Raw genomic sequence first — 19,357 nt, 5'->3', positions numbered from 1 at the left:
CTGCATCTGTGCACACACATGGGCAGGGCAGTCTTCACGCATGGCCACGCTGGGCAGATGCCCGGGGGGCCCCACGAGCATAGTGGCCCCATGCTAATCTAGGTATGATGTGACTTGCTGTCAACAAATAAATAAACACGATTCTAAACTGTAAATATTATAAGCTAAATATAAACTAAATGAACTAAATAAATATTATAAACTATAAATATAATTGGTTCTTGTAGGTTATCCGGGCTGTGTAACCGTGGTCCTGGTATTTTCTTTCCTGACGTTTCGCCAGCAGCTGTGGCAGGCATCTTCAGAGGAGTAACACTGAAGGACAGTGTCTCTCAGTGTCAAGTGTGTAGGAAGAGTAATATATAGTCAGAAAGGGGTTGGGTTGAGCTGAATCATTGTCCTGCAAAAAGTATCAAAGGTAATGTGCTAATCATTGTCCTGTAAGTATCAAGATAATGTGCTAATGAGGGTGTGGTAAGTTAATATGGAACCATTGTATCCTGAAGTGATCTGTTAATGTGTGAAATCCAAAGCTAATCTGCATGGCTATTGTTGACTGTAGTCTTTGTTAGTCTGGAGGTTTTCAGGACAGGAAGCCAAGCCTTATTCATTCTTAAACTCTCTTCTTTTCTGTTAAAGTTGTGCTGATGTTTGTGAATTTCAACGGCTTCTCTGTGCAATCTGACAAAATAGTTGGTAGAATTGTCCAGTCTTTCAGTGTCTTGGAATAAGACCCTGTGTCCTGTTTGGGTCAGTCCATGTTCAGCCACTGCAGATTTCTCAGGTTGGCCAAGTCTGCAGTATCTTTCATGTTCTTTTATCCTTGTTTGTATGCTGCGTTACAATGCTCAGGAGCAATTAGAGCCTTCTGTTTGTTTTAGCCTGTCTTATCAGGGAGGTTAACAGAAGATTTATATGAACCTGTTGGCCCACAAACATCTCAACGTGCTAATCTGAACGCTAATCGTTTGAGGGAATATATGCTTGTTAGGGATAGCACTCCATACCAGTAACAGCAATAGCTATAGGAGCCGTGAAGGTCTACTGGTCAGCTTAGGTAAGGATAATAATTCCTTTGAAACTGTTATAGTATTGTTATTAATATAGAATAATTAATTAGAAAATACTGGGCTGTATACATGATTTTTGTTGTTTCTTACAGAGGTCTTTGTACCAGTTTCAATTCCTATTTAACCCATTTGGGGTGAGGACAATCAGAAATAAACAAGTGATGAAGCAATTGTAATTGCGAAACGCCTACTTATCCGGAAGTACCGTTTTGAACTTTGGATTTTGGATTTTGATTTATGCCTGGATTTACTCGATTTTGGACTTTTTGAACCGTGATCTTTTACTTTTGAATTCCATGGACTGTGGATACCTATGTTACCTTGTTGCCTTTTGGACTTTATACCGGGTGAAGTAACCTTGTCTATTAGAAATTTATAACACTGTTGGTGAATATATTACTTTGGTTTTGGGTGAATGAACCAGGATTGTTTGAATATTAATATGTGATACAATACAGTGATTGTAACAACATTGGTTTCCTGACATTATTGTATCTTATGGCTTATAAGAAACTGAGCTGGTGCTGTTGTTTTATGTAACTGAGTTAGGTCAGCATACGTACTATTTTGCTTAACCTCCAGGTGATGCCTGGAGATCTCCCTCTACTACAACTGATCTCCAGGTGATAGAAATCAGTTCCCCTGGAGAAAATGGCCGCTTTGGCAATTGGACTCTATGGCATTCAAGTCCCTCCCCTCTCCAAGCCCCGCCCTCCTCAGGCTCCACCCCCAAAATCTCTAAGAATTTCCCAACCCAGAGCTGGCAACCCTAAGTCTGCATCCTTCGAGGGTCCTGGAAACCTCTTTCTGTTGAAACAGATGGTTTCTCCTCTTGGGAACAGCATGTTTCAAAAGGAGCCTGCCTGCCAAGAAGCCTGTATTCCAGTTGCAATCCATGAGCGACTGAAGTATTTGCATTTTATTTTAACACAACGTTTGCATGAAAGTTTCACTTCCGGCTCAGAGCTGAAAATAGCCCCTTATTGCTAAACTGAGGCACGGGCAGCTTTGAATTAGGGCAGGTCTGGCATGTAATGAATATGGCATAACGATGTTAATGCTGAACGGCATGATATACAGGGTTGACAGGTCCCTCCTCGGAAATGGAGGGAGGTTTAGGGAGGTGGGGTTAGTTAGGGGGTGGCGATCGGCGTCATCTACATGATGATGTCACTTCCGGTTTGTGCGGAAGTGCCGGCATCACGCTGGGGGGACGCTCTAGAACTCGCAAAAACCGCTAGTGCTAAGCACGTCCCCCCAGCACGATGCTGGCACTTCCGCATAAACCGGAAGGGACATCATCGCATAGATCAGGGGTGGGGAACCTCTGGCCCGCGGGCCGTATATGGCCCACGACATCATTGGTGGCGACCCACAGACTCTCCTGCAGAAGCCGCCACCATTGCTGCCACTGGAGCATGCACAGATGGCCGGGCGAGTGGGGAACAGAAGCCAAGCGCCCACACTCGGCATGGCCAGCAGCTTCTCCGACGCCCTCAGGGCCTGTGCGAGCGGAGGGGCGGCTGGCGGGTGGGCGCGAAGGAGTCTCCGCCCCACCCTGCTCGCCTCTCACAAGCCTGAAGCTGTGCCCCACCGCCACATCCCCCCTCGCAAGTGGGTAGGAAGGAGCTCCCCCTCGGGGCAGGCCTGCCAGTGGGAGCTCCCCCCCTGGGCTTGCTTAGGGGCCTGGGCAAGCCAGGCAGGCAGGCAGGCAGAGAGGGGCGCTGAGCTGGGCTCCCTCCCTCCTTCCCTCCGCGCCAGACAGGCCTCCTCTGAAAGGGGTGAGTGGAGGAGGTGGCGGCAAGGCCCAGCCGGGTGGAGGATCCTCCTCCTGCTGCTCGCTCCAGGCATGTGGAAGGCGGCGGGGCCCGGCCCGGCCCACAGGCGAAGGGCGCGGCGGTCAGTCTGGTGGCTGGCAAGCTGCAGGGCAGGAAGTCGGGCGGGCGGATTCTCAAAACTCTGCATGGGGACTTATTGATGAGTTTTGAGAATCTGGATGGGAAAAATGTGCATCTGGAGAGAGGCAAATCCAAGGCAAAACCTCCCGTGCATGAATGGCCAGAGACAGAAAAGGCTTCCCGCTTTTTCCAAACACACACACGGCCCCCCGCCTCCTCCCCCCTCAGCAGAGAAGTGGGGGGGTGCAGAACAGCCCGCAGCGCACAGGACACCAGGAGACCCTTTCCTTCCCGCAGAGGCTCGGCATCCTGCCCCGCTGACAGCTGTCCCCTCCCAGTCTCTTTCTGTCTCCCTCTGTCCTTCTCTTTCCCTACTTTTCTTTCTTTTTCTCCCTCGCTCCATTTCTTTCTCTCTCCCTCCCTCTCTCCCTCCCTTCCTTCTTTCCCTCCCTCCGGTGGCTTCTCCGGCACCCTCGGGTGGAGGGGTGTGCAGTCCTATTCCACCTTTGAACTGCCCACAAGCCACCCTCCAAACACCTTTCCATTTGTCTTGATATGTAGAGAGAAAACAGTAAGGAACTAGGGTTGCCAATCTCCAGGTACTAGCTGGAGATCTCTTGCTATTACAAGTGATTGCCAGCCAATAGACATCAGTTCCCCTGGAGAAAATGGCCACTTTGGCAATTGGACTCTATGGCACTTAAATCCCTCCCCAAACCCCGTCCTCCTCAGGCGCCACCTAAAAAACCTCCCACTCAGTTGGCGAAAAGGAACTTGGCAACCCTAGCCTCTCCCCCGCCCCCCGCCCCCCGTGGGGAGATTTATGTCCGGTATGGCCCTTGGATGATGTTATAAATATGCAAATGGCTCTTGGCAGGAAAAAGGTTCCCCACCCCTGGCATAGATGATGCCAATCGCTCCCCCCCTCTTCCCCGGCCTGCTGCCCCCCACCGACCAACTGAGGGTTGGCAAGCAGCCCGGTTAATTGGCAGGCCCTTACCCATCATAACTGGGCAAATAGGGAACCCTAATGATATAGAATACTATACTATGCCAATAAATGTTTTAAATTAAAAAAATAAATATAGGGAGGATCAGTTAGCTCAGAAGCAGAGAGAGAGTGTGAATGTTTTTTGTTTTTGTTCTTAAAATGCTATTAAAATGCTTTTTTATGCACTAAAGTGGGTTTTTGGGGGGAGGGACTTTTCTCTCATTACAGCCAATTACAAAGCAGCATTTCAAGGGGCTAAGCAAATACTTCCTGATTTGAGCTTGGGAGACTGCTGGTACATAGACTCGCAACAGGAAAGTGTGGGTCCAGCAAGCAATGAACCTCAGGTAAAACTCCCAGGCATAAACAACCTATAACACACCCAAACTTGGGGAGGGGAAGGAACAAAACACTTTCTGGCTCTTCAAGGAGAAGCTGTCAAGTTCTGCTCAAACAGCATAAAACAACATTCAGTGGTGGCAGCTATGAAACAATCCTCAGGCTAGAAGCACACAGTGCACACAGTTTTAAAAAGATGAAACCCCCTTCAGTTAAAAGCCGTGTGTGTGTGTGTGAAGTGTTTTGTCCTGCCACCTAAATAAGGTTGCCAACCTCCAGCTGGTTGCTGGAGATCTCCCGCTATTACAACTGATCTTCAGCTGACAGAGATCAGTTCACCTGGAGAAAATGGCCGCTTTGGCAATTGGACTCTATGGCATTAAAGCCCTTCCCCTCTCCAAATCCTGACCTTCCCAGGCTCCGCCCCCAAAAACCCCAGGTATTTCCCAACCCAGAGCTGGCAACCCTACACTTAAGGACAGGAAGGTAAGGAAGGTGAGCCTCAAGGGCTAAAGGGGTAGTTACAAGGTTGCCAACTCTAGGTTTGGAAGTTTCTGAAGGTTTGGGGGTGGATCCTGGGGAGGGACCTCAGCATGGTATAATGCCATGAGGGTCCTCCCTCCAAAGCAGCCATTTTCTTTAAGGGAACTGAGCTGTGGTCTGGAGAGCAGTTGTAATTCTGGACCTGGACCTGCAGGGGTGGACCACAGGATCTGATGAGAAAAGCTGCACGCAGCCAGGAGCGAAGGAGAGAACAGGCGTTTCCAACGCGGCTGGAAACACCTGCTCATTTGCATAAGCAGAAGGCACCTTCGCTTTCTCCACGCAGGGCTGGCTGCGGCTGTTTGGTGCCCTCGCCTGCCCAAGCCTGTTCGGCAGCCCGACACGTTTTCCTGCTGGCGGGAAGTGTGAAAGCTGCCTTCTGCGCCAACGCCGCAGGCGGAGAATTTGGACAGTGGGTGGGAGTTTTTGGGAGAAGTTAATGGGCTGGTGCTGCATACCCTTCCCTTACCAGGAATGGGCGGAGCGGGGGGAGGAGGAGAGGGGAAAAATGATAGTGCTTATCGGAAGGGTCTGCAATCTTCTTGTGCCTGTGGGCACTTCTGGAATTTTGGGAACAGGTGGTTGGCACCACACCTTGACCTGGATGTCCCAGGCTAGCCCGATCTTGTCAGATCTTGGAAGCTAAGCAGGATCAGCCCTGGTTAATATTTGGATGGGAAACCACCAAGGTAGTCCAGGGTTGCTGTGCAGAGGCAGGCGATGGCAAACCGCTTCTGTTCGTCTCTTGCCTTGACCAGGTTGGCACAGGCTAGCCTGATCTTGTCAGATCTTGGAAGCTAAGCAGGGCTGGCCCTAGTTAATCCTTGGATGGGATACCACCAAGAAAGTCCAGGGTTGCTATGCAAAGGCAGGCAACGGCAAACCACCTCTAAATGTCTCTTGCGTTGAAAACCCTGAGGGGCTGATTGCCCGACTACCTCACCCTGGCCCATTGCCTCAACATCTCCTCCCCCCCTTTTGTTTTTCAAAATCTGCCTCCACAAAATTATCTTCCGAGAAAAGGGGCCAAGGAGAGAAGAACCAAAGAGGGTCATATTGGCTTGCTTGGGAGCGACTGGACTCAGGTTGCCAGATTCCAGGCTCCAGTTCCTCTGGGGTAGAAAATGGTGGCCAGCCTCCAGGTACTAGCTGGAGATCTCCTGCTATTACAACTGATCTCCAGGTGACACAGATCAGTTCTCCTGGAGAAAATGGCTGCTTTAGCAGTTGGACTCTATGGCATTGAAGTCCCTCCCCTCTCCAAACACTGCCCTCCTCAGGCTCTACCCCCAAAATCTCCAGGTATTTCCCAATCCAGCTAGCCACAGGGCTCTTATGAATCTGTGTAATCCCCTTTTCATGAGCCCTGTGGCGCAGAGTGGTAAGCTGCAGTACTGCAGTCCAAGCTCTGCTCACGACCTGAGTTCGATCCCGACAGAAATCGGTTTCAGGTAGCCGGCTCAAGGTTGACTCAGCCTTTCCGTCCTTCCGAGGTCGGTCAAATGAGCACCCAGCTTGCTGGGGGTAAAGGGAAGATGACTGGGGAAGGCACTGGCAAACCACCCCGCAAAACAAAGTCTGCCTAGTAAACGTCGGGATGTGACGTCACCCCATGGGTCAGGACCTTTACCTTTTTAATCCCCTTTTAAAAGCGTTCTCTGCATTTGAAGGGTTTGACTGACCCAATCATATCCAATGCAGAGTCGTATCAAAGCCACCCACCCACTAACACAGTGGTGGCTCGCGCAGAGACACAACAGGAAGACTCCCTCAGACTGCAGCAATGTCAGTTGTGTATTTCACGCAACACAGCAACAGTTCTCTTCTGATGTACACCAGAACACACCTTCAGAAGGCTGTGTGTGACTTAGCCTAAACACAGCAGTTAATACTGTGCAGTATCCTACCTCTGCAAGCTTCTAGTTGTCCTGTCAGGACTTTCCTAATTTCAGAGACCCAGGTGTTTTTCAGCTCCACAGAAGCAGCCTGCAAAAAAAGAACGAACGCAAATTGCAAATCAGGCAGACAGCCAGGGAGAGGGAGTCACCTTAGATACCTTGGAGCTTATGCGGATTAATCTGTGTCTTTACAGCTTGCTCCAGGCATTACTCCACAAATCGCCCCAGCCGATTGCCTCACCATCTCCTCCCCGCCCCTTTTGTTTTTCAAAATCGGCTTCCACAAAATTATCTTTCAAGAGGAGGAGCCAGGGAGAGAAGAGCCAAAGAGGGGTTGCCTCAGCCTTGGGAAAGACTGGGCTTAGGTTGCCAAACTCCAGACTATAGAGATCAATTTCCCTGGGGGGGAAATGGTTGCTTTGGTGGGTGGACTCTATGGCATTATACTCCACTGAGGCCCCTCCCTTCTCCAAACTCCACCCTCCTCAGGATCCACCCTCAAACCTACAGGAATTTCCCAATGCACAGTTGGCAACCCTAACTGGGGCTGAGGTGAAAGAGGATGGTTCCTGCACAGGCGTGTGTGGTTTCTCCGTTGCTGGTGTGGCTGCTGATAAAATGCAGCAGCAACAGGACTTCCACCTGGCAAGTTTTTTCGCAGTGTCCTGCCCCTGTCCCTCAGCAGTGGCCACATCCCTCCCTGGCCACCTAGTGTTTTGCAAAAAAATTTTTTAAACAAATGGCACTACAATATTGTTATATTGATATAACTTTATGCCATTATGTGTACCAGGTTCTCTGAATTCCCAGCTTTTGTTCAAAAAAGTAAGTCTCTAGACCCTACTATTGAAGAGATATACCTTTCCCCTTATACCTCCGCAATGGAAAGGGTTAGATATTTACTTTTTTTAAAAATGAAAGCTGGAAATTCAGAGAACCTGTACACGTGTTGGCATATTCTTAATAATGGTACTCTAGTAATTATTTTTTGAAAATTAAAAATCTCCAAGAGACCAGGGCAGGAAATGGCCACCGGGGAGAGACGGTTAGGAAAAATGTCTGCCATTTGGGTGAGAAAATCCAAATCTTCCCAACCACACAGCAGTCATTCAGGCTTTACTGCAATCCTTCCCAAAACTTCAGAGCAAAAGAAGGTTTGAGAAAGATCCCAGAAAAGCCGGGGAAATCCCAGGAGGTGCACGAATGCCACACCAATACTGTGGGGAAGCAATGAAAAAAAAAAACACCCCAAAAGCATTGAACCATGGGCAGACAGTCCACGTGGAAATGGTCAAGATCTCCCATTATGATTTTAAAAAAGAGAGAACTGCTCTAAATATCTCACAGTAGAATCATAGAGTTGGAAGGGACCACCAGGGTCATCCAGTCCAACCCCCTGCACAATGCAGGAAATTCACAACTACCTCCCTCCCCCCCCACCCCCAGTGACCCCTACTCCGTGCCCAGAAGATGGCCAAGATGCCCCCCTCTCATCATCTGCCTAAGTTTATAGAATCAGCATTGCTGACAGATGGCCATCTAGCCTCTGCTTAAAAACCTCCAGGGAAGGAGAGCTCACCACCTCCCGAGGAAGCCTGTTCCACTGAGGAACCGCTCTAACGGTTAGAAAATTCTTCCTAATGTCTACTCTAGACGGAAACTCTTGTGATTTAATTTCAACCCGTTGGTTCTGGTAAGGCCTTCTGGGGCAACAGAAAACAGTAACTGAATTCCTTTACCCTGAGGCCTATCTTGCCTGAGATGGCATATGCAAAGCACTTTAAAACGCGGCCAGTGTGACTTTCTATTGCCAACATGGATCCAGGAACCGATGCTTGTGGGAAGTGCAGCTGGAGGAAGGTTGGAGAAGTGGAGTGGCAGGCGGGGAGGGCTCAAAGCCGCCTCTTTCTCAGCAAACCTCTTCTTCTCCTGCATCAGAACACGTAGCTCTAAGGAAATATTTGCTTAGCTAAAGCCACTTGTAGCTGAGATCAGGTTAGAGCCAGCACGGCATACAGAGGTTGCAGCTGCAGACCAGGATCTGCGAGACCCAAGCTCAAATCCCCATTCAATAGTATTGCCAACGCCTTGTTGGGAAATTCCTGGAGATTTGGGGGCAGAGGGTGGGGAGGGCAGACTGATCTCTGTAGCCCGGAGATCAGTAGTAATTTTGGGAGAATTCCAGTCCCTGCCTGGAGGTTGGCAACCCTACCACTCAACCAGGATCCTCACTGGGAGACTTTGAGCCAGTCACTGTCTGTCAGTCTATGATACGTCTGACAAAGTGACAAAGCGTATGCTAGAATAAAATATTGTGCGTCTTTGAAGTGCCGAAGCACGTTCTACCTCACAGGATTGTTGTGAGGCAAGAATGAAGAAGAGATGTTCAAGCACTGCCCTCGGTGGCTTGGAGAAAAGGCAGGAGGGAAAGGTGATAGACGGACAAACAGATTTCAACTGGGAATGTCCCAACTCACAGTTATATCTCGGGAAATCCCAAAAGGGCAGGGGACCAAGATATCGTTCCCTGGGGAGTTTCATGGCCCTTGTCTTTCCCCGCATTGTGACACCAAGGGAACTCATCAAAATAAAACTGAAATCAGAGTTAAGGCAGGTGAAAATGGAGGAGAAAGCATAGCACCTGGATAATATAGACTTCTTCTCTGCCATTGTACCAGATCTCAAATTTCTTGTTATCCCCTTTGACATTTTCCGTAATTCCGACGGTGCTCATCTGTTAACGTTAAAAAAAACAAGATGTTTTATCTTCACAGTATAACCCCTTATTTTTGAGATGGCGTAACGAAGCACATAAAGTCACCAAAACACAGCGATTCATTTCTTAAAGTGCCAAGACTTCAGCTGGCACGGTAGGCATGCCCTTATTCCAGTTTATAAATTAACCGACTGGTTGCCTGCCTGTGAATGCTGCACCCCTGATTACTGCTTCGGTAGCTGCGATGCCACGGAATGTTAACAAACAGTACCATTTCTGTTAAATAAGTGAAAGTTTGGTTTGATTAAAACGGGGGGGGGGAATTGTGGCTAAGCACAGGAGGAGCTTGTGTACTATTAGCAGGAAAATAGAGAAATAAGAGCATCAAATTGGCAGGGAGCTGAGAGCAAGAGAGAGGAACGGGAAGAGGGCAAAGACGTTATAGAATCTAAGGGACAAGCACATAAGAGTCCCATCTGCCCGTTGCCTTAAATTGTGCTGCGTCAAAGAGTTTCCAGGCTACAGCTGCTGTCCACAAGGACATCTTCCTGCTTTGTATGCAGCGACCACAGAAAAAACAAGGGGATCACAGTGTATAAACCAGACCCCCCAAAAAAAGGATTCTTCTGGGGCAGCGACTGAGAGGAGGAAAGGGGTAGGGTTGCCAGTCTCCAGAAGGGACCTGGCGATCTCCCGGAATGACAGCGGATCTCCGGATGACAGAGATCAGCTCCCCTGGAGAAAATGGCTGACTCGAAGGGTGGCTCCTACGGCATCATACCCTGCTGAGGTCCCTAACGTCCTCAAATCCTGCTCTGCCCAGGCTCCATCCCCAAATCTCTGGGAATTTCCCAACCCAGAGCTGGCAAACCTAGGAAAGGGGCACCCCATCCCCTTCCTACACCTCTTAGCGACTCACCACGTGAACCACAGTTTGCAGTTCTGCCATGAAGCTATGGTCCCTCCCTAACCCCAAGCAAATATTTCCCTGGATTAAAGTGGGCAGGGATGTGTTTGAGAAGGGCTCAGAAAAAAATATACAATGGCACCTCAAAACAGCCTTTTGCCTTCTCATCCTGAGAAGGGCTGAACATTCCCACGGAAATTTCAGGTGCGCAGCTTATCTCGTGCCTCAGGGTCTCAGTTCAACAAGTCAGACCGCTTTATGAATCTGGAAATCTTTCCAGGGGCTGAGAAACAATTTAAAAACCAAGCACTCCCATATTGCCAGAGGAGTTGCACAAGAAAGGATGGGAAAGGCCGCGAACGCCAGATCGGCCGGAACGAGGTTCCAGCTCAGCTCGGTTCCTGAGGGAAATTTTGTCGGGAGCCGGAGACCAACTACTCTTCCCCACCCTGCCCCCAAACCCTACTAAGGAAATGCAACACCAAAAAAAACCCCTTAAAAATAGAAGTATGTGGCTGAAAAACCAAATCTGTTAAAAAAAAAAAAGCTACGGAATTGACTATGAATAGGGTTGCCAATCTCCAGGTACTAGCTGGAGATCTTCTGCAATTACAACTGATCTCCAGAAGACAGAGATCAGTTCACCTGGAGAAAATGGCTGCATTGGCAATTGGACTCTATGGCATAGAAGTCCCTCCCCTCCCCAAACCCCGCCCTCCTCAATCTCCGCCCCAAAAACCTCCTGTTGGTGGCAGAGAGGGACCTGGCAACCCTAACGAGAGCCAGCGTGGTGTAGTGGTTAAGAGCGGTGGACTCTGATCTGGAGAACTGGGTTTGATCCCCCACTCCTCCATATGAGTGACGGACGCTAATCTGGTGAACCGGGTTGGCTTCCCCTCTCCTCCACATGAAGCCAGCTGGGTGACCTTGGGCTAGTCGCAGCTCTCTCAGCCCCACCTTCACAGGGTGTCTGTTGTGGGGAAGGGAAGCTGAAGTGATTGTAAGCCGATTTGATTCTCCCTTAAGTGGTAGAGAAAGTCAGCATATAAAAACCAACTCTTCTTCTTCTTAAAAATAGAAGTATGTGGCTGAAAAACCGGATCTGTTGAAAAGCAAGCTACGGAATCGACTGTGAATAAGGTGGACAGGTCCAGATGCAGAGTGAGGCCTCGGAGCCTTGAACCAGAGGCATCTGGTGGTAGGGCCCAGGCTTCATATTCCCTGTGGTACTAGGTCAACGTTGCATATGCAGAGAACCCGTGTGAGGTACTTCGAGCCAAGACAAATCCCCACAACCAACCACTTACCTTTAAAGAATTTTTAAAGCTGTACGAGGGAGACTTCTCGTGCCCGTCCGTATTTTCTTCTCGCTTCTTGCAAAAGAGTAGGATTTTTGCGTAGAGGAAGAGGTGCCTCTGCATCGGCTTGAACCTGGCCAAATCTTTGACCTTGTTGTGGCCCTTTTTGTGATCCGTCCAAACGTTGAACGAGCCCTGCAGCAGCAGTTTCCCAAGCTCGTGTACGTCACCCTACAGGAGAGAAAAGTGGAAAGAAGTAAAATTCTGCCTTAGATATGGTTCCGTTTCATGTCACTGATCTTTAGGGTTGCCAACCTCCAGGTGGTAGTATTCAAAACACCTTGTGCCAAAATACAATTGTTATTAAACAAGGACAGCACTGATAGCTAAACAACACAGGTAAGTAAATTTATGAAAATCTATTATGCAGTAAGTAGTTATATTTTACAAATGAATAATGTTCCACAAAGAATAAATATTCCACAACGAACCAACGTCTCCAAGAGTGGTTAACTGCAACCAAATTAGATGAACAATTATAACATAGCTAGACCTTCAAGCCACATACATGTTGTAAGATACTAATATGTGATAGTTCAATGTCCATATTAATATTGAAGCGACAAAACCGCAACCTTGAGCAGCAAAAGATGCAGCAAGACGGGTTTCCGGTAATCGACCCATTTCACCACTAGGGTTTCTTCAGTCGCAAGAATCTTCTGTGGAGATCATGAATGAGACATCTGTCACATAGCAGGAATCAAGTTTCCTCTCAGTCGAAAGGATGGAATAAATTTACTTACCTGTGTTGTTCAGCCATCAGTGCTGTCCTTGTTTAATAACCTCCAGGTGGTGGCTGGAGATCTCCCGCTATTACAGCTGATCTCCAGGCGACAGAAATCAGTTCCCCTGGAGAAAATGGCTGCTTTGGCAATTGGATTCTATGGCATTGAAGTCCCTCCCCTCTCCAAACCCTGCCTTTCTCAGCTTCCACCCACAAATTCTCCAGGTATTTTCCAACCCGAAGCTGGCAACCCTACTGATCTTAGGTGTAATTCTTTCCCCAGTGTTTAGGGTTGCCAGATCCCTCTTCGCAACCGGTGGGAGGTTTTTGGGGTGGAGCCCGACAAGGGCGGGGTTTGGGGAGGGACTTCAATGCCGTAGAGTCCAATGGCCAAAGGGGCCATTTTCTCCAGGGGAACTGATCTCTATCGGCTGGAGATCAGTTGTAATAGCAGGAGATCTCCAGCTAATACCTGCAGGTTGGCAACACGACGAGTGTTTATTTTTGGGAGTTTTTGGTAGGCTGCTACCGGACCCCCTTTCTAGCTATCTTAAGAGTTGTACCTTTGGTCACAATTATTTCCTAGTTGCTTCATCAAGCGTCAGTGTAATGTTCAGCTAATCTGAGATTCTGGCACTGCCCAAGTGCCCGAAGCACTTGTACTATCTCCCACGAGCACAGAATTTCTATTGCATAATTCAGACGTATAATAAATTGGGTCGATCGTTTACAAAATAGGATTACGAAGCGACAGAGAAATTGTTTGTTTGTTCTTTAATATTAACGGGCTTATTACCTGAAAAGGGAGATCAGTCATCATAAAAACAGAAACTGGTCATCGGACACCACGTTTATAGTTTAAAAGCAAGGCGTAGCTTTTTGGGACCTCCCCCTTACCCCGGTCAGTGGTGGAGCTGATGTGATGTCATGGAATGTCTGCAAACATTTTAGCTACCGGGAGTGGATGGATAAGTCATTGCAGCTGCTATGAGAGAATTATATCTGCTGGGCTGAGGGGAAAGCATCTAGGGGTGGAGTATGGAGCTTCTAAGGTTAACTGCCATTGGAGAAGAATGCAAAGTGGAAGAAACACTCTGAGAGAAAAGTTGGGCATGGTTATAGATTGAATCAATGCTTTTCTCTGAACTAAAATCTTCTACATGTTATAATGAATGGTGTCATTCTCCTCAAACCAGACCAATTTGCCCCTGAGAGATATGGAGGACATGCTGTTTACTCCATGTGCCTTGGTGTGAAAGGGGGGAGAGGAAGCAATTCTGAGGGGAAAGGTTTTTTTTAAAAAAATTCATGAACCCTACCTACCTCCTCCTGCACTCCTACTCTCTTCATGTGAACCTTATTTTTCAGCTTTGCTACATTTAGAGGAACCTAGAATCATAGAGTCAAAGAATCATAGAGTTGGAAGGTGCCATAGAGACCATCTAGTCCAACCCCCTGCTCAATGCAGGACCGGCCTAGAGTATCCCCGACAAGGGGTCATTCAGCCGCTGCTTGAAGATTGCCAGTGAGGGGGAGCTCACCACCTCCCTAGGCAGCTGATTCTGTTGCTGAACTACTCTTACCATAATAAAAAAAATTCCTACTATCCAGCTGGTAGATTTCCGTCTGTAATTTAAACTCATTATTGTGAGTCCTATCCTCTGCTGCCAACAGAAACAGCTCCCTGCCCTCCTCTAAGTGACAGCCTTTCAAATACTTAAAGAGAGCAATCATGTCCCCCCTCAACCTCTTCTCCAGACTGAATATTCCCGTCCCTCAGCCTTTCCTCATAAGGCTTGGTCTCCAGGCCCCTGATCGTCCTCGTCGCTCTCCTCTGCACCCGCTCGATTCTGTCCACATCTTTTTTGAATTGAGGCCTCCAGAACTGCACACAATACTCCAGGTGCGGCCTGACCAATGCAGTGTACGGCGGGACTATGACATCTTGTGATTTGGATGTCACATGAGCACATGAAGCAGCCTTATACTAAATCAGACGCTTGGTCCATCAAAGTCAGTGTTGTCTACTCAGACTGGCAGCGGCTCTCCAGGGTCTCAAGCAGGGGTCTTTCACATCACCTACTTGCCTAGTCCCTTTAACTGGAGATGCCGGGGATTGAACCTGGGACCTTCTGCATGCCAAGCAAATGCTCTACCACTGAGCCATGGCCCCTCTGTTGATCCACCTCAAGACCGCATTACCTTTTTTTTTTTTACCACCGCATCACACAGGCTGCTCATATTTAGCTTGCAGTTCACCGTACCCCAAGATCATGTTCACACACAATGCTACCCAGAAGTGTATCCGCCATCCAGTATCCATAACCTTTTCCACTTAGTAAAAAATCAGATGGTGTGTTCCAGGTTGCTCCCACATCAAGAAACGCCCAAGCCTCACTGCCTTCTTACATGAACTGAGAAAGCTGTATTCCAACGTGTGCTTGGCGAAGGATGGCCCTATCAAACAAACTGTCTTTCTGGGAACTTGCCCACTATTGCTGATGAGCTTTAATTGACGAATCCCTAACAAGATTGGAAGAAAACACTGGTTTGTACGAGATTGCTTAAATGAATACCTCATAGCCCGTAATTGCTATCTGATGCATTGAGTCATTAGCTGATTTGATAATATCCAGCACCGTGGCAAGCGCTTCTTCCAGTTCAGCCGTCCCTTCTGAATTCTTGCTGCATTTCAACATCTCCTGTTTGTGAATTGATACAAAAAGATAGGCTATGTGCAAGAAGATTCTTTTCAAACATTTTCCATCCTGAAAACTTCCTTCACCACTGTGGCAAAAGAAATCTTCCTCTGGGTTCATGCAGGCAACCATTGACCAAGCGGTAATTAATGTATTTGCTTAATTTATACCCTCCCTTTCTCTCCAAAGAGAAACCAAAGCATCTTATGTCATTCTCCTCTCCATTTTCTCCTCGCCAAAAACCTGTGAGGTAGGTAGGTTCACTTACTATAGTGTGCATACAGCCATTGGGTAAGTGGTCCCACCTGCCAAGTGGTCCCACCATAACTCCGCACCTGATGCGGAACCCACAGCAGATGTGGAGGGCTATGGACAATTATCGTAGTTTACCAGGCAGCTAAGTTAATTTTAACCCATTGGCCAGTTAGTTATAACCTTCAACTGAATTGCATTGTGTCCTAAAATGAGTTGCATCGAAGGCACCCCCCACTATTTTTTTTCTATTGTTTTTTTCGAAGAGGAGAAAGAGAGACAAAAGGAAAGAGTTGGAGGAATGACTGGCAGTGGCTCTCCCAGGTCTCAAGCAGAAGTCTGTCAGATGGAGAGACTAGAAATTGAACCTGGGACCTTCTACATGCCAAACGGATGCTCTACCACTGGGCTACAGCCCTAGGCTGAGACCCTGGACATGCAATCACAGTAGGCAATACTGGGCTAGAGGGACCGATCATCTGGCAGTTTCAAATGGCTGTAATTATGGATTTTTTCATGAATGCAAAAAATTAATATAACTGTAACATTAAAATAATATCTGAGCAATGATCCCCATAGCCTTCCACTTCTCCCGTGGAAGGCATCTTGTCAGATCTCTAAATAATATCACCTCCACAAATAGTAGGAATAACAACAATAACAACAACAATAGAGCACCATCAAGTCACAGCCAACTCGTGGGGAACCCAGGACCATGAGATTTTCAAGGCAAGAGATGATTAGAGGTGGTTTCCTCTGCATAGCCACCCCAGTCTTCCTTAGTGTGGGGGGGGGGGAGGGAAGGGGAAGAAGAAGAAGGGTTGGCTTTTATATGCCGACTTTCTCTACCACTTAAGGAAGAATCAAACAGGCTTACAATCACCTTCCCCTCCCCTCAACAGACACACTGTGAGGTAGGTGGGACTGAGAGCTGTGACTAGCCCAAAGTCACCCAGCTGGCTTCGTGTGGAGGAGTGGGGAAACAAATCCAGTTCACCAGATTAGCGTCCGCTGCTCATGGGGAGGAGTGGGGAATCAAAGCCGGTTCTCCAGATCAGAGTCCACCGCTCTTAACCACTACACCACACTGGCTCTAACCACGTCTGGCCCTGCTTATCTTCCAAGATCTAAAAAGATTAATCCAGGCTGAGGTACTAGGCTACTAAATAGTAGTTTTTGCTTAAGATGGTGACCTGATAGGACACTCCCCTGTAATGACCATCTTTTCTGCTTGGTTGAAAGGCCATATTTGCTGGTTGCCAAGTAGGACAAAGATAGCCACATCATCACACAACACATAGTTAAATTGTGGAACTCCCTGCCCCAAAATGTGGTGATGGCTGCCAACTTGGGATGCTTTAAGGGGAGTGGACATGTTCATGGAGGAAAGGGGTATTCATGGCTACTAGTCAAAATGGATACTAGTCATGATGCATACGTATTCTCTCCAGGTTCAGAGGAGCATGCCTATTATCTTAGGTGCTGTGGAGCACAGGCAGGATGGTGCTGCTGCAGCCGTCTTGTTTGGGGGCTTCCTAGAGGCACCTGGTTGACCACTGTGTGAACAGACTGCTAGACATGATGGGTCTTGGTCTGATTCAGCAGGGCTTTTATGTTCTTATCCTCTGCTGGCTCAACAGATCCATGTTGGCTCTACTTTTCTACTGGCTTCTGCATTATGAATTAGTTAATAAAACATCACCACAACCCACACTTAATTACAGAAAGACACATGGAAAGAATTATGCAACTGATGTTTGTACCAAACATTGTAGAAGTCAGTATGGAAGGCCCTGTCTTAAGGATAATTATCCTAGGATAACAACTCTTTAATTAGTTCAAGCAAGTGATTACACAGACAATGGTTGAGTCAGAAAATGGAGGGCAAGATCCCTGGCTACAATCAAGAGCTTTTTCGGGGGGGAGGTGGCTACACTTTCCTTTAAGAATACCCTCAAGGAGGTCAGAGGGCTCCTTCCTTAGCTCCACCCTCAAAAGTCTGAACGTCAGATCTTAGAAGCTAAGCAAGGTTGGTCCTGGCTAGTAGTTGGATGGGAGACCACCAAGGAATACCAGAGTCAAGAAATACCAGAGTCACTGTGCAGAGAAAGGCAATGGCAAACTACCTTTGTTTGCTCTACAGCAGTGGTTCCCAACCTTTTTTTGACCAGGGACCACTAGGACTTTTTTGTTCGGTGCAGGGACCCCAAGGTTCAAAATAAAAATTCTGAGAATTTGAAAATAAACTTTAATCATAACGGTTAGTTAAACATTAAACTTAGAATAATATTTGAATATATATTTTTATAATAGAGAACTTTTAATTGAAAATATTAATTTATTATGGGTTTATGACTTTGTTTTGCGGACCTTAATTTAGTTCTCGCGGACCCCTGGGGGTCCACGGACCCCTGGTTGGGAACCAGTGCTCTACAGGGTCTCGGGTAGAGATCTTTCACATAACACATGAACACATGAAGCTGCCTTCTACTGAATCAGACCCTTGGTCCATCAAAGTCAGTATTGTCTACTCAGACGGCCAAGCTCTCCAGGGTCTCAGGCAGAGGTCTTTCACATCACCTATTTGCCTAGACCCTTTAACTGGAGATGCTGGGTATTGAACCTGGGACCTTCTGCATGCCAAGCAGATGCTCTACCACTGAGCCACAGCCCCTCCACAGACCTCTTTATACATTCATTTGCAAGGAGTTCCAGATCACACACAGAGCAACTGGCCCCAAATCCCTCCCTCCCTGTCTTTCCTTCGTTTCTTACGAACATAAGAACATAAGAAAATCCCTGCTGGATCAGACCGAGGCCCATCAAGTCCAGCAGTCTGTTCACACACCGGCCAACCAAGTGCCTCTAGGAAGCCCACAAACAAGATGATTGTAGCATTGTCCTGCCTGCGTTCCAAAGCACCCAATATAACAGGCCTGCTCCTCTGATCCTGGAGAGAATAGGTATGCATCATGACTAGTTTCATTTTGACTAATAGCCATGGCTAGCCCTATCCTCCGTGAACATGCCCACTTCCCTCTTAAAGCCTTCCAAATTGGCAGCCATCACCACATCCTGGGGCAGGGAGTTCCACAATTTAACATCATGTCACCTGCTACGTGATCCTGTTTAGCTGGACATGCTGGGGCTCAAACCTGGGATGTTCTGCATACAAAGCAGATGCTCTACTATTCGGCTGCAGCCCCCGGCCACGAAACTGAGATAATATATTTAAGATTCTTTTAAAGGCAGCGACAAAGGAAGGCGGCACTGGAGGGGAGGATGATATGAACAGACTGCTCCCTGGCCTTCTGCTCTTGCAAGTTTCTACAGTGGCTGCGAGGGAAACAGCTCAGAAGTGTGCTCCCTAGCAATCCCCGCCAGAAAGCACCTGCTCTTTTTGTTCCTTTTGTTGGTGTTGTTTTGGCTAGGGAGAGGCTTTTTGACTGCCAGGAAGATGGTGAGTTTGTGGCTCCTGGCTCTTCCTGGCAGAAGCAAAAGATGAAAGCACAGGAAGGAGGGCAGGAGGGAGGATGCAAATCATCCTAGTCTCCCCAGTGGGAGCCAGTGTGGTGTAGTGGTTAAGAGCGGCAGACTCTAACCTGAAGAACCGGGTTTGATTCCCCACTCCTCCACATGAACAATAGACTCTAATCTGGTGAACTGGGTTTGTTTCTCCACTCCTAAACATGGGCGCCGGACTCCAATCTAGAGAACCGGGTTTGATTCCCCACTCCTCCACATGAGTGGCAGATTCTAATCTGGAGAACTGGGTTTGTTTCTCCGCTCCTCCACATGACCGGTGGACTCTAATCTGGTGAACTGAGTTTGATTCCCCACTCCTCCACATGAAGCTGCTGGGTGACCTTGGGCTAGTCGCAGTTCTCTCCGAACTCTCTCAGACCCACCTACCTCACAAGGTGTCTGTTGTGAGGAGAGGAAGGGAAAGTGATTGTAAGCTT

General features: G+C 47.9%; 1 protein-coding gene across 1 annotated transcript in view; it reads right to left on the bottom strand.

Annotated features, from left to right (window-relative positions):
* The window catches only part of MCF2L2 (MCF.2 cell line derived transforming sequence-like 2), a 231,345-nt gene that overhangs the window by 39,762 nt on the left and 172,226 nt on the right, over nucleotides 1-19,357 (bottom strand). Inside the window, exons 21-24 of the mRNA XM_056850366.1 lie at nucleotides 15,021-15,146; nucleotides 11,670-11,891; nucleotides 9,381-9,473; nucleotides 6,749-6,827 (exon numbers count right to left, since the gene is read on the bottom strand). Of these exons, the coding sequence (XP_056706344.1) occupies nucleotides 6,749-6,827; nucleotides 9,381-9,473; nucleotides 11,670-11,891; nucleotides 15,021-15,146 (520 nt within the window). The remainder of the gene's footprint in view (nucleotides 1-6,748; nucleotides 6,828-9,380; nucleotides 9,474-11,669; nucleotides 11,892-15,020; nucleotides 15,147-19,357) is intronic.

Source organism: Euleptes europaea, chromosome 5, assembly GCF_029931775.1.
Source record: "Euleptes europaea isolate rEulEur1 chromosome 5, rEulEur1.hap1, whole genome shotgun sequence".
NCBI classification, from domain to species: Eukaryota; Metazoa; Chordata; class Lepidosauria; order Squamata; family Sphaerodactylidae; genus Euleptes; species Euleptes europaea.
Note: the sequence above shows the minus strand (reverse complement) of the source record. Positions and strands in the feature narration are given on the sequence as shown.